Genomic DNA, 15,175 nt, shown 5'->3' with positions numbered 1-15,175 from the left:
GAGACAAGTTAACAACAGGAGCCAAGCTGTCTCTAGTCTTTTTTACCATTTCAACACTTTTTTGTGAAATGGTAGGGGTACTTGTACCCCATTATGAGTTCACACAGTGGGGAGGCCAGGATCTGGGGGTCCCCTTGTTAAAGGGGGCTTCCAGGTTCTGATAAGCCCCCCACCTGCAGACCCTGACCACCACCGGGCAAGGGTTGTAGGGATGAGCCCCCTGTCCCCATCAACATGGGGATCAAGGTGTTTTGGGGGACTACTCCAAAGCACCCTCCCCATGTTGAGAGCATGTGGCCTGGTATGGTTCAGGAGGGGAAGCGCTCTCTCACCCCCCCTCTTTTCCTGCAGCCTGCCAGGTTGCGTGCTCAGATAAGGGTCAGGTATGGATTTTGGGAGGACCCCTACGCCACTGTTCTTTTAAATTTGGCGCAGGGTTCCCTTTAATTTCCATATCAGAACTCAGATATTGTTGAATACAGTTTTGTGGCAATGGTTGTTGAGTGGGTTCCTTGTCATAAAATTATGTTCTTCTTTTTCACTCATCTGCTTTATTATTTAAATCATTTTTTCCACAAAAACACCCCAATAGGCCAAACAATGCCTGACACATGATAGGTGATTTTTGTATTAATTATTTAAATAGGTGGATTTAATATAAGAAAATGTTACTTGAAAGAGTTTTTAGGTTTGTAACATTGTAAAAATATATATCTTTTATTATTTTTTCCCCTTTTATTTATTTTTTCTATAGATCCTTACCACGGTTTTGCTCCTGATGATAGGCTATAAGGCCTTGAAACGCGTAGAGCTAACAACAACCGCGTGTACATACGTATGAATCCTTCTGATCTTCCTTATTTGTTTCTTTTTTCCTTTTTATTTCCATTTTAATTCTATTTTTGTGGCTTTTTTGTGATATCTGTAGTCATTAATGTCACTATACTAAATCATGTTTCAATTACTGTTTGTATCCCATAATATATGTACCAACTCTTTGTTGGAATGTGTAATCAATGTGCAATATTTTCTATGAATTGTATATGTGTAAAAATATAAAAATATTAATATATAGCAAAATGTATGGAATCAATTGATATGAATAATTCATAAACAATTTGAATAATTAAAAACTACTTTTGATTTAATTTTTCTTATTGCTCCCGTGTGCTTCATGGAAAAGTCCCGCTAGCTACGTTCTCCTATTTTTATATATTGAACCGGGATGGAGGAGGGGACTCGAACGGCCCCTGTATACCTCATTTAAAGTCCCAACTAATTTTCTTTTTTTCTTCCTTTTTTAATAAAAATATATCTTTTCTTACCTTTTCATAGTTTGCAAAACCACCCATAACTGCAGGATCCACTATACCATTCAGACACATGGATAGAGGATTAATAGGGAGATTTTCATCCCGCTGGTATTGATTGATGAGCATTAAAATCTTTTCATTGGTTGCGGACATTGTTTCAATGGCATTTTCCAGGGGGCTAATGGTTGCCTGTCAAAAAAAGGATGCGTTAATTATTATTCCAACTAAATGTTGTATAAGTAATGCACGGTCTTTATTAGAGATTGACTCAGTTCATAGTAAAGTTAATACTGCCATATAATGCTCTCTTTAAATATGCTATTTCTGCCCAATAATCCAGCCAATAACACAATTCAGACACCTCTGGACAGCAGCATTGTCAGTCTGAGGAGAGAGTAGTGTTACATTGTTAGTTTGTGGAGAGGGTAGTGTAGACTAGCAAATTTATATCTTCTGCACCTTTCTTTAAGGTACCATTAAAAGAGCTATCTTAAAAATGCATCAGCTTCATATTGGGCGAGGTTGTTCTTTGCCTCAAGTAAACCAGGATGAAACATTAGCAGAATCTACCTGCAACATGAAAGCAGATGAAATCTGGCATGGCAAATCAGCAATATAAAATTGATGCCATAAGTTCTTAATTTAAAGAACTTATAACCAATGGTAAAACTGTTCATTGCTTTAAAAAAATTAGTTATATAACCTACAATAAATATAAGCATTAACAATTGTACTTATTTTGCTTATATAGAGACTATGACCTAACACCCAGGACATTCTGGAACTGAAATTTTATGTATAATTTAGCACCACAGAGAAACAACTATTTTATCAAAGAGCTGAGCTTTTGTTTCATGAAACCTACAATGTTTGCAGATTTCAGTTGCCAAGCAGCACTATCTTGAGTCAGCATGCAATTTCAAGGAGCCAGGAATCATTTGATCACAATACAACAGACTCAGAAAAAGATTAGTAAATTTACTGTATATGTGCGATGGCTACAATTAGAGACACTGGGACCTGCTAGGCTTGTGTTGGAGGCATATGGCCCTTTAAACAATACATGTCTTCATTACAAAAAAATGTTTTTTTGCTCACACCTTAAATGTTAATGTTTTTCTTTCTAAATTGTATACGCATTTCAGAGTTTTACAAATCTCTGAGATAGTTATAGATCAGATTACTGTAGCAATTTAAAATGGATGTAGCAGAAGCTATTATTTTATATGCCAGAGATCTGGTTGATTACATTTTTATTACAAATCCTTAAAAAAATTGTACAAAGTCTCCCAGATAACCAATTATTGCCTGAATAGAGTTCTAGTAAAAATGAAACTTAACTATATGAACAGGGTACATACATGTGATATCGATATAACCTCAAACCAGCGTAATATGCCAGGTAGCTTGTAAGCTGTTACAAATGTTGTTCTTTCAATCCACATAGACTGTAAGACAAAATAAATATTGAATCATTAAATACTAAAATCAGAAAAGGCATAGAAAAGGATATACAGTATGTTAGTCAAACTTAAAAAAAGAAATCCTTAGAAATCCCTATTGTCCTGGAGACAGGGGAAAACTGATATAGACATATTTAAATTTGCTTTCAGATGAAAACATATTTCTTTCCTTTACTTCCTGTCCCAGAGATAGAACAGGAGGTGAGAAGAACTCCTTTTATAGAAAGTTTTCAATGAAACAGATATCCCCATTAGTAGATTTCCCTTTACCTTTTGTTATGGTGATGAACATAAAATTTTCACTTCAATTCACTTTCCATCTCAGGGACTTTAGGCAGATAGATAAAGTTAGCCCATTTTTTTATATTGTGAAAGATAATGTTACGCTGAGTAAATTGATATCCAACATGTCATGCTTCAAAATTGCGCCCGTTCGTGGAATGGCGTCAAACTTTTACCCTTAAAAATCTCCATAGACGACGTTTAAAAAATTCTACAGAGAAGGTCTAGCACTATTGCTCGCACTTTAACGATCACGGCGATACCTTACATTTGTGGTTTGACCACCATTTTCATATGCGAGCATTACTCACGCATGCATTCGTTTCTGCCCGCGGGCTCATCGGGATAGGGCGCTTTAAAAAAAAAAATTCTTGTTTATTTTATTTTATTTATTTTTACACTGTTTTTATATTTAAAAAAAAGGGTCACTTTTATTCCTATTACAAGGAATGTAAACATCCCTTGTAATAGAAAAAAGCATGACAGGTCCTCTTAAATATGAGATCTGGGGTCAAAAAGTCCTCAGATCTCATATTTGGACCTAAATGCAATAAAAGAAAGAAAAATGTTGTCATTTGAAAGGAGAGCAGCGGGAAGGGGGGGTGGCCCCATTCCTGCCACCAATATCAGTGATCTTGCGGTGAATCTGCTGCAGAGACCACCATTATTGTAAACAGGACTGCCGGCTCAAAAGATGGATACCTTGGTTGTGGCAGCAACAGCTGCCGTTTCACGAGATATCCATCTTTAGTGTGCCGACATATATGTACAGGTCGGCATGTGGTTTTAACTTTCACTTACAAGGAAAATGGTAAACAAGACAAATAGGGAGGGTGAATCTCTGTAAAGGGGGGCACAGACAGCAATAAAAAAAAAAAACTCCACTCTAGCCAAAAAAAAAAGTTTTGCCTTTAGTTATACTTTAAAATAATATCTGTACTTTGTTGATAAAATCAGCTTTATTTATCCTCTCCCCACCCAGCCTATTGTCAAATGACAGCTGGGTGGACGCACTGTTCTGGAAGGACGTCATATGATGTGGTCCCAGGATCGCACCTTAAGTTGCGTTCTAGCGCACTCTGTCACCTGCCATATCCGAAGGCATGGCTGATGACTATTCACTACACCGACCCACTGCCAGTACCATGTGACCACTGTGGCCAATCACATCACAGATAACATGACAGTTGCACACAATGACATGCCTTTCTTTGTGTACTATTCTGATGAGCTATATGATTGGTCACAGTCATCACATGGTACAGACATGGGTAATCAGAGCCCATCTGTACCATGTGATTAGCTGTGAGCAATCACAATAGTAAACAAAAAACAAAAAAACAATAGTAAACACCGAATGAGTAGTTTTCATTCAGTAAAAATGGTTGCCTATAACTGTAAAATGCAGAGTTATAAACAATCATAGTTACATTATATTACTCTCGTCACTGTATGCAAAAAGAAATTGTAAAAAAAAAAAGTAATAAAAAATAATATATATATATATATATATATATATATATATATATATATATATATATATATATATATATATATATATATATATGTGTATATATATATATATATATATATATATTTATATCTATATCAGTGCAATACTACAAGTTTAACGACGTATATTTGCGCAACCTTCAGTTTAACGTAGTATAATTCTGTGCATTACTGCAAGTTTAACGCTGTATATTTTAGTGCGTTGCGTGCCGTTTTTAACGCAGTATATTTCTGTGCATTAGTGCAAATTTAAGGCCGTATATTTCAGGGCGTTACCTTCCGTTTAACACAGTATAATTCAGTGCGTTACTGCAAGTTCAACACCGTATATTTCAGGGCGTTATGTACCATTTAACGCAGTATGGTTCAGTATGTTACTACAAGTTTAACACCATATATTTCACTGCATTGTGTTCCATTTAACGCCGTATAGTTCAGTGCGTTACTGCAAGTTTAACTCTGTATATTTCAGTGCGTTAGATTCCCTTTAACGCTGTATATTTCAGTGCATTACGTGGCGTTTAACGCCGTATATTTCTATGCATTTTGTGCCATTTAACACAGTACAGTTCAGTGCGTTACTGCAAGTTTAACGCTGTATATTTCAGTACGTTAGGTTCCCTTTAACGCAGTGTATTTCAGTGTGTTACTGCAAGTTTAACGCAGTATATTTTAGTGTGTTACCTTCCGTTTAACCAGTATAGTTATTTGCCTTACTGAATGTTTAACGCTGTATATTTCAGTGCGTTACATGCCACTTAACGCAGATTATTCCTGTGCTTTAGTGCACATTTAATTCAGTATATTTCAGTGCATTACTGCAAGTTTAATGCCGTATATTTCAGTGTGTTAAACGTCTGTTTAACACAGTATAGTTCAGTGCATTATTGTAAGTTTACCTCTTTATATTTCAGTGCATTACATGCTGTTTAATGCAGTATATTTCTGTGCATTTGTGCACATTTAACGCAGTATATTTCACTGCGTTACTGCAAGTGTAATGCCTTATATTTCAGTGCGTTACCTTCTGCTTAACCCATGCAGTATAGTGCCTTACTGCAAGTTTAACGCCATATATTTCAATGTGTTACGTCCTGTTTAATGCAGTATATTTCTGTGCATTAAATCACTGTATTACTGCAAGTTTAACATTGTATATTTCAGTGTGTTACCTTCCATTTAACGCAGTACAGTTCTGTGCGTTACTGCAAGTTTAACGCCATATATTTCAGTGCATTATGTGCCGTTTAACGCAGTATATTTCTGCGCATTAGTGCACATTTAATGGCGTATATTTCAGTGCATTACCTTCCATTTAACGCAGTATAGTTCAGTGAATTACTGCAAGTTTAACACTGTATATTTTAGTGTGTTATGTGCCGTTTAACACAGTATAGTTTAGTGCGTTACTGCAAGTTTAACACCGTATATTTCAGTGTATTATGTGCCATTTAACTCAGTATAGTTCAGTGCGTTACTGCAAGTTTAACACTCTATATTTCTGTGCATTAGATTCCCTTTAACTCCGTATATTTAAGTGCATTACGTGCCATTTAACGCAGTATATTTTTGCGCATTAGTGCACATTTAACGCAGTATATTTGAGTGTGTTACTGCAAGTTTAACACTGTATATTTCAGTGCATTATGTGCCATTTAACACTGTATAGTTCAGTGCGTTACTGCAAGTTTAACGCCCTATATTTCTGTGCATTATGATCCCTTTAACACTGTATATTACAGTGCTTTACATGCCATTTAATGCAGTATGTTTCTGTGCATTATGTGCCATTTAACACAGTATAGTTCAGTGCATTACTGCAAGTTTAACGCAGTATATTTCAGTGTGTTCGTTTACCTTTAACGTAGTGTATTTCAGTGTGTTACTGCAAGTTTAACGCCGTATATTTTAGTGCATTACCTTCCGTTTAACCAGTATAGTTATGTGTGTTACTGCAAGTTTAACGCTGTATATTTCAGTGTGTTACGTGCCATTTTATGCAGTATATTTCTGAGTGTTAGCAGTTTCACTGCGTTACTGCAAGTGTAATGACTTATATTTCAGTGTGTTACCTTCCGTTTAACCCGTATAGTATAGTGCCTTACTGCAAGTTTAAAGCTGTATATTTCAGCGCATTACTGCAAGTTTAACACTGTATATTTGAGTGTGTTATCGTCCGTTTAATGCAGTATAGTTCTATGTGTTACTGCAAGTTTAACGCCGTATATTTCAGTGTGTTGCGTGCTGTTTAACATAGTATATTTCTGTGCATTAGTGCACATTTAACGGCGTATATTTCAGTGCGTTACCTTCTGTTTAATGCAGTATAGGTCAGTGCGTTACTGCAAGTTTAACAACATATATTTCAGTGCATTATGTCCTGTTTAACTCAGTATAGTTACTGCACGTTTAACACCATATATTTCAGTGTGTTATGTGCCGTTTAATGCAGTATAGTTCAGTTGTGTTACTGCAAGTTTAGCACCATATATTTCAGTGCATTATGTGCCGTTTAATGCAGTATAGTTCAGCGTGTTACTGCAAGTTTAACTCCCTATATTTCAGTGTGTTAGATTCCCTTTTACTTTATTCAGATAATGGTTCTGAGGCTGAGGAAGGCAAGAACATGAGCCTACAGAGAGGGGTGAACACTGGTACATGAATTGACAGTCATGTTCCCCCAGCTGCAGCGTATTGCCAAGTTGTCTCCAGTGGTAATGAGGATGGAGGAGATGATAATAGTGAGGTTACTGACGTGACTTGGGTGTGAGGAGGAAAGTGAGGGTGAGGCACAACCCCAATGATGCAGCCATCATGGCATAGTAGAGAGCTGCCACCCTATTCCATCACATTGTGGAGCTGTTACCCCGGAGAAGAGATCACCCATCGCTGTATACCAAGTGTGGATTACCACCACTGGAATCTTTTTTTTTTTTATAAAGGACTTATCCCAACAGTGTCTGTGTCTTTTTTAACAATTGTATACACTTTCTTTGTGAAATGGTAGGGGTACAATGTACCCGTTACCATTTCAAACGGGGGGGGCAGGATCTGGGGGTCCCCTTGTTAAAGAGGTCTTCCAGATTCTGATAAACCCTCCGCTCGCAGACCCCCACAATCACCAGCCAGGATTGTGGGGATGAGGCCCTTGACCCCAATATAAACAAAAAAAATAGCGACAATTTAGAAAAATAAAACAATATTTTTTACTTTTTGCTATAAAAATATCCCCAAAAATATTTTTAAAGAACAAATTTCTTCATCAGTTTAAGCCAATATATATTCTTCTACATCATTTTGGTATAAAAAAAATCGCAATAAGCGTGTATTGATTTGTTTGTGCAAAAGTTATAGCGTTTACAAACTATGGGAAAGATTTATGGCATTTTTATTATTTTTTAATTTTTTTTACTAGTAATGGCAATGAGCTGCGATTTTTGACATTGTGGAGGATAGATCGGACACTTTTGAAATTTTTTGGGGACAATTAACATATACAGCGATCAGAGCTATAAAAATGCACTGATTACTGTGTAAATATCACTGTTAAGGAAGTGGTTAACACTAGGGGGTGATCAAGGCGTTAAATGTGTGTTCTAACTGTTTGGGGATAGGCCTGACTAGGGGTGGAGACATATCATTGTTCCTACTTAGTAGGAACAGATCCTATGTCTCCTCTCCCCTGACAGAACAGGGATTTGTGTGTTTACACACACACAAATCCCCGTGCTGGCTCTCATGCCCGCAATCGCGCATAGCTGGCAGCAACCACACCTTCATGCCAGGCGCATCGGGTTCCCCACCGTGCGGCCCGCATGTGCCCTCTGACGGCTCTTAAAGGGCACAATGTACCCATACAGGATTTTTCCCAGCAGAGCCATTCTGCTGACGTATATCTGCGTGAGCCGGTCGGCAAGCAGTTATTGTAAGTTTTAAGAGAGCAAATTTTCAAGGCTGAGGGCTGCTCTAAGACTTAGACTGGTGGGGATTAATGTCATTGAAGAACAAAGAACAGAAATGGGAATGTTTCAAATAAACTTTATGCAAACAAACTGCAATATACAGGATATTCCCATGGGCAGTAAGTTTAAAAGGCTAAAAATGAAACCTATGTGGCTCATGTTGAAAAGTTAGAAAAAACTTAAATAATTAGAAAAGAGCATTTTAAAAAATGGAGAAACACCAACATCAATTAAAAGTTACAAAGACATAACATAATATGTAAACATTTTGGACAATCTTCTCTCTATTAAAATATACTGGATTTATTATTTATACCCCTATCTGGGATTACAATAATCTTCAGGAGCTCAGAGAGCTGAACATTTTTAGTAACTGGAGGGGTTATGGTATTATGAGACTCTACTGTAGACCTTGCATATAAGTCACGCTGGGTGGAGGACTTAGGAGAACTGACAGATGAGCAATGGTACTACATTCTAGAATCTCCTACCTTAATATCACTGTCACCGCCCCAAAAATTGATGTGGTTATTTATATATTGTATTTCATAGATCATATCGCACATCTCAAAAGTTGTTCCAGTTTGGCCGTCGCCCAGACTCCTCCTGTCCAGACACATATGCATATGCTCGGGAGATGTCCCAAACGACATAGATGTTGAGTTGAAGTCTTATCCACAATAAATGCTGTCTTTCATATATCCTTCCAGCAATACCCAAGGTTGTGCTTGCTGAGCTTCATGGATCAGGAGGACCTCAACGTTATAGTTGTTTATACATCATTGTCTCTTTACCCCTCTTCCACCTAACTTGGTTAGAAACAGTAAACAATGTTTTGGTGAGAATTTTTTTTTACATACACCAAAACGTGGTTGTCTGGCCATGTTTAAAAATGTCATATGATTCTAATTACCCCTCTTTTTATTGGGATTATGCCCTAACTCAGTGCATTAAGATAATGGTGGTCTTGCGATGTTTACCCCTTTTTTACAGGTTCTTATGTATGACAAGATATGTAAACATTGGATACTTCAATGCTTTATTTAGGAATATTGAGTAATTAGTACATATCTCTTTCCTCCATCATAGACTTATTCTCTATATAATACAGTGCTGCATGAATATGTATCTAAACACATTGGGGGTTATTTACTAAAGGCACATCCACTTTGCACTGAAAGTGCACTTGTAGTCGCTCTAAATCTAAGGGATAGATCTGAAATGAGTAGAAGCTCTGCTGATTTTATCATCCAATATGCAAGCTAAAATGCTCTTTTTTATTTTCCTTGCATATCCCCCTCGGCTCTACAGTGACTTTACTTCCAAGTGCACTTTCAGAGCACTTTCAAGTACTCTTGCAGTGCAAAGTGGATTTACCTTTAGTAAATGACCCCCATTGTTTCTTTTATCTGATATTGGACATGGCTGTTGTATTTGGGATACTGTCCCTGACCGATCTTTAGTTTAAGTGTACTGAATGGTTATAATTATACCATATCAACATTATTGTGTGCATAATTTACATTGTACTTGTGTTGTTATTTGTTTATTTCTATTTTAGAGCAATTTTTTTTGCTGGCACCTTTCGCTCCTGAGAAAGCATCATATACAAAACATGTAGAGCTTTATGTGAAAGGATGGTGGAACCCTCTAATGTTAGGACTTTGTATCTCTATCTGAGGTTATATTATTACTTCTATCAATTTTGGACCACCAACCCTATCTATAAATGGTGCTCAATGCTACTATGTTTTTAAATGTAGTTGTGCCTTAATGTAGATTTTATATCATGTACCAATAAAATTTTGTATTTTATCCATTTGTTGTGCCCATAAAGTCCATGAACTGTGGTTCAAACCCTATTGTGATCTAAATATTTGTTGGCTACCTAGATATTATAATGATGACAATGGATTCTTAATATATAAACATTATTTTAGTCTTGTGGTAGTTGCTAGATCTGCTTCTTATAACATATAAAAATTTAACCCCATTATTGGGTAAATTGTGAAGGGGTGGGGGTATTCTTTTTTGGGATAAAATTGTTGGTTTCTATTTGTAAGTCACATCAAAATCTTAATATGAATTCTTTATTTAACCCCTTTAGCTCTGAAAAGTTAACCCCCTTTCATGACCAGGCCCTTTTTTGCGATATGGCACCTTTTTAACTGATAATTCTGTGGTCACATGATGCTGTACCCAAATATTTTTTTTTTAATTTTTTCCTAAAAATACAGCTTTCTTTGGTGGCTTTTGATCACCTCTGCGATTTTTATTTTTTGCACTATAAGCAAAAAAAGATCGCCAATTTTGAAAAAATAAAAAATAATAATATAATATCTGCTATAAAACCTATCCAAAAAAAATGTAAAAAATCAAATTTCTTCATCAATTTAGGCTAATATGTATTCTGCTATATATTTTTGGTAAAAAACAAAACCCAATAAGCGTATATTGATTGGTTTATGCAAATGTTATAGCGCCTAAAAACTAGGGAATATTTTTGTTTACTTTTTTTTTACTAGTAATGGTGATGATCAGCAACTCATTGTAGGACTTTGATATTGCAGCGGACAAATCGATCACCTATCTGACACTTTTGACACTTTTTGGGGAACAGTGACACTAATACAGTGATCAGTGATAAAAAATATGCACTATCACTGTACTAATCACACTGGCAGGGAAGGGGTTATCATCAGGAGCGATCAAAGGGTTAAATGTGTTCCTAGGGAGTGCTTGCTAGTGATGGCCGAACGGTTCGCCCGGCGGTCGTTTCGCGGCGAATTTCCGACATTCGCGGTCCGCACGTTCGAACGCCTTTTTCCGTCGTTCGCCGCGGCGGACTTACGTGTTTAATGTATACAAGAACTTTAACCTTTGGTGACACGTTTATCATGTGATACAGGACAGCCAATTGAGACATGACAGCACATGGACACTTGTACATTCCCCCTAACCTATAAATACACCCGATCCGGTGGCCATTTTACATTCTTTCTTCTGTTAAGATAGGGACAGGTTCCTGTGTGGAGTAGGGAGAGATAAACCACTAGCTATTTGGTACACAAAAGTTCTTTTCAGGACTGGTATAGGTGTTAGGTGTTGATAGGTTTGCTGTGCTGCTGATTCTTGCAGCAGCCTGAGTGTCTTTTGTTAGTTTAGAGAAAGGGAAAGGACGGTGTATGCTACAGGGACAGCCAGATTAGTCTTTCATCATCATCATCATCATCATCATCATTAGCTGTTACTATCAAGGTCCACAAAAGAGCTGTTCCAGTAACCACTAATCGTTCTCTTTTTTTGCCAATTTGTATAGGGACAGGAAGGAAGCAGTGTTGTCAGGCAGTGAGGGTAATTTTAAAGACTTGCTGTTATTATTAGTTCCACAAAGGTTCTTTTCAGGACTGGTATCAGTGGTACAGTAATAGGCTTGTACATGTATAATATTCTTTCTTCCAAATATAGAAAGGATATTATACTTGACTGCTGCCCTTCTGCTGCAGTCTGCTAAACATTCACAACTCACTTGTTCCACAAAAGTTCTTATAAGGACTGGTAACTTGGTATAGGGTGCTACGGTACATAGGCTTGAGTGCGGTACAGTCTGCTGTTCTGTAAGGACCGCTATCGGTCCACAATAGATAGGGTTGACGTGCACCACTGCTGACCGCTGCCCTATACTGCAGCAGTCCTTCAGCGGTATAGGGACTGACGTACAGTCTGCTAATCACTAACACACAACCTGCTTGTTCCACAAAAGTTCTTATAAGGACTGGTAACTTGGTATAGGGTGCTACGGTACATAGGCTTGAGTGCGGTACAGTCTGCTGTTCTGTAAGGACCGCTATCGGTCCACAATAGATAGGGTTGACGTGCACCACTGCTGACCGCTGCCCTATACTGCAGCAGTCCTTCAGCGGTATAGGGACTGACGTACAGTCTGCTAAACACTAATACACAACCTGCTTGGTCCACAAAAGTTCTTATAAGGACTGGTAACTTGGTATAGGGTGCTACGGTACATAGGCTTGAGTGCGGTACAGTCTGCTGTTCTGTAAGGACCGCTATCGGTCCACAATAGATAGGGTTGACGTGCACCACTGCTGACCGCTGCCCTATACTGCAGCAGTCCTTCAGCGGTATAGGGACTGACGTACAGTCTGCTAAACACTAATACACAACCTGCTTGGTCCACAAAAGTTCTTATAAGGACTGGTAACTTGGTATAGGGTGCTACGGTACATAGGCTTGAGTGCGGTACAGTCTGCTGTTCTGTAAGGACCGCTATCGGTCCACAATAGATAGGGTTGACGTGCACCACTGCTGACCGCTCACCTATACTGCAGCAGTCCTTCAGCGGTATAGGGACTGACGTACAGTCTGCTAATCACTAACACACAACCTGCTTGTTCCACAAAAGTTCTTATAAGGACTGGTAACTTGGTATAGGGTGCTACGGTACATAGGCTTGAGTGCGGTACAGTCTGCTGTTCTGTAAGGACCGCTATCGGTCCACAATAGATAGGGTTGACGTGCACCACTGCTGACCGCTGCCCTATACTGCAGCAGTCCTTCAGCGGTATAGGGACTGACGTACAGTCTGCTAATCACTAACACACAACCTGCTTGTTCCACAAAAGTTCTTATAAGGACTGGTAACTTGGTATAGGGTGCTACGGTACATAGGCTTGAGTGCGGTACAGTCTGCTGTTCTGTAAGGACCGCTATCGGTCCACAATAGATAGGGTTGACGTGCACCACTGCTGACCGCTGCCCTATACTGCAGCAGTCCTTCAGCGGTATAGGGACTGACGTACAGTCTGCTAAACACTAATACACAACCTGCTTGGTCCACAAAAGTTCTTATAAGGACTGGTAACTTGGTATAGGGTGCTACGGTACATAGGCTTGAGTGCGGTACAGTCTGCTGTTCTGTAAGGACCGCTATCGGTCCACAATAGATAGGGTTGACGTGCACCACTGCTGACCGCTGCCCTATACTGCAGCAGTCCTTCAGCGGTATAGGGACTGACGTACAGTCTGCTAAACACTAATACACAACCTGCTTGGTCCACAAAAGTTCTTATAAGGACTGGTAACTTGGTATAGGGTGCTACGGTACATAGGCTTGAGTGCGGTACAGTCTGCTGTTCTGTAAGGACCGCTATCGGTCCACAATAGATAGGGTTGACGTGCACCACTGCTGACCGCTGCCCTATACTGCAGCAGTCCTTCAGCGGTATAGGGACTGACGTACAGTCTGCTAAACACTAATACACAACCTGCTTGGTCCACAAAAGTTCTTATAAGGACTGGTAACTTGGTATAGGGTGCTACGGTACATAGGCTTGAGTGCGGTACAGTCTGCTGTTCTGTAAGGACCGCTATCGGTCCACAATAGATAGGGTTGACGTGCACCACTGCTGACCGCTCACCTATACTGCAGCAGTCCTTCAGCGGTATAGGGACTGACGTACAGTCTGCTAATCACTAACACACAACCTGCTTGTTCCACAAAAGTTCTTATAAGGACTGGTAACTTGGTATAGGGTGCTACGGTACATAGGCTTGAGTGCGGTACAGTCTGCTGTTCTGTAAGGACCGCTATCGGTCCACAATAGATAGGGTTGACGTGCACCACTGCTGACCGCTGCCCTATACTGCAGCAGTCCTTCAGCGGTATAGGGACTGACGTACAGTCTGCTAAACACTAATACACAACCTGCTTGGTCCACAAAAGTTCTTATAAGGACTGGTAACTTGGTATAGGGTGCTACGGTACATAGGCTTGAGTGCGGTACAGTCTGCTGTTCTGTAAGGACCGCTATAGGTCCACAATAGATAGGGTTGACGTGCACCACTGCTGACCGCTCACCTATACTGCAGCAGTCCTTCAGCGGTATAGGGACTAAGAGTTTTGTCACAGGGTCATTTAAAAAATGACATGCAGAGGAAGAGGCAGGCCCTTCCGCAGGGGTGGTAGGGGTAGGGCAGGAGCAACAGGCTTGAGCCAAAGTGGGAAGTTGCAGAAGGTGCGTTCAATTACTTTAAAGGATGCACCAGACTTGGTTGAGTGGCTCGCTCAGCCTTACTCTTCTGCACCCTCCTCATCCTCTCGATCTGCACCCTCTTCTTCACTCTCTGCTATGTGCACCCCCAAAGACACTACCACCAACAACACGACCACCACCACCACCACCACATACCTTCCGCTTGAGTCACTGGAATTATTTTCCGATCCATATCAAGAGGACATTTCTGATGCGCAGCCACTCTTGGTATTGGATCAGGAAGAGGAGGTAGCAACAAGCGCTACTCAGCAGTCTGACGCCAGTACCCAGATCAGCCCAAGGAGGAGGTTGGTCCCCGGTGTTGCTGCCTACTCTACTTATAGCGGTGGGGAAGGTGACGTTGATGATGACGTGTCTAGTGATGTCACGTGGGTGCCCACAAGAGAGGAAGAGGAGGGGAGTTCAGAGGGAGATATGGACCAGCAGATAGGGAGGAGAAGCAGCAATGACTTACATTGCACAGCAGGGACAAAGCAGACTGCAAATGTATCAGGAGCGAGTCATCGACCATGTACGGTCACATCTGGCGCTCCCAGGACACCGGCACATGGCTCCGCAGTGTGGGCTTT

At 39.6% G+C, this 15,175-nt stretch overlaps 1 protein-coding gene across 2 annotated transcripts in view; it reads right to left on the bottom strand.

Moving 5' to 3' along the window:
• DOCK2 (dedicator of cytokinesis 2) overlaps positions 1–15,175 on the bottom strand; it is a 513,334-nt gene that overhangs the window by 120,438 nt on the left and 377,721 nt on the right. For both annotated transcript variants that reach the window (XM_077473501.1, XM_077473502.1), the window contains exons 44-45: positions 2,675–2,761; positions 1,326–1,502 (exon numbers count right to left, since the gene is read on the bottom strand). In XM_077473501.1, coding sequence (XP_077329627.1) covers positions 1,326–1,502; positions 2,675–2,761 — 264 coding nt within the window. The remainder of the gene's footprint in view (positions 1–1,325; positions 1,503–2,674; positions 2,762–15,175) is intronic.

The sequence above is a fragment of the Lithobates pipiens genome, unplaced genomic scaffold, assembly GCF_037356315.1.
Source record: "Lithobates pipiens isolate NorthernLeopardFrog02 unplaced genomic scaffold, aLitPip1_a1.2 Scaffold_8, whole genome shotgun sequence".
Lineage (NCBI taxonomy): Eukaryota > Metazoa > Chordata > Amphibia > Anura > Ranidae > Lithobates > Lithobates pipiens.
This window is presented reverse-complemented; position numbering and strand designations above follow the sequence as displayed.